Consider the following 522-nt stretch of genomic DNA (forward strand, 5'->3'; position numbering starts at 1 on the left):
GCAGTTTCCACTTCTTTCATCCTAACTCACTCCGGTAACCCTTCTTTTTCCTTTTCAAGATTCCTGCTTTCTACTCATCTCTTATTATATCCTTAATTCATTTTGCAAGATTTTCCTTTTTATTTTCTCCGGATTCGTTTTAGAAGATGCAAGTATCAAAATTGAGGTGCATTCCTCTGATTTAGTCAACCATGGATGTGTCTGAGTCTTATATGAACAGTGATCTCAGTAGAATTACCAAATATATGCTTGATCTTGATAAAATTCAAGTTATTCTTTTACTATTATTGATTCCGTGTTTAGCTTCAAAAATTGCATAATCGAGAGGCTTTCTTGTGTTGTGCAGTGTTGTGTTCATACCACAGTTATAGGTTTTCTTGGTGTGTAGTAATAATTAGTTGGATTTCAGTATGTCACATTGATATAAATGTAACGAGTTTCAAGACCACCGATTCATGTTGCTTTCTTGTGTTTATGAGCCTTTCTTTGCCATTCATCAAGATCTTCTTCTTCTTCGTATGT

At 34.3% G+C, this 522-nt stretch overlaps 1 protein-coding gene across 1 annotated transcript in view; it reads left to right on the forward strand.

Moving 5' to 3' along the window:
- The window catches only part of LOC107609607, a gene marked incomplete at its 5' end in the record, with an annotated part of 2402 nt that continues 1880 nt past the window's right edge, over positions 1-522 (forward strand). Inside the window, 1 exon segment of the mRNA XM_016311617.2 lies at positions 1-34. Within this exon segment, the coding sequence (XP_016167103.1) occupies positions 1-34 (34 nt within the window).

The sequence above is a fragment of the Arachis ipaensis genome, chromosome B07 (genome assembly GCF_000816755.2).
Source record: "Arachis ipaensis cultivar K30076 chromosome B07, Araip1.1, whole genome shotgun sequence".
Lineage (NCBI taxonomy): Eukaryota > Viridiplantae > Streptophyta > Magnoliopsida > Fabales > Fabaceae > Arachis > Arachis ipaensis.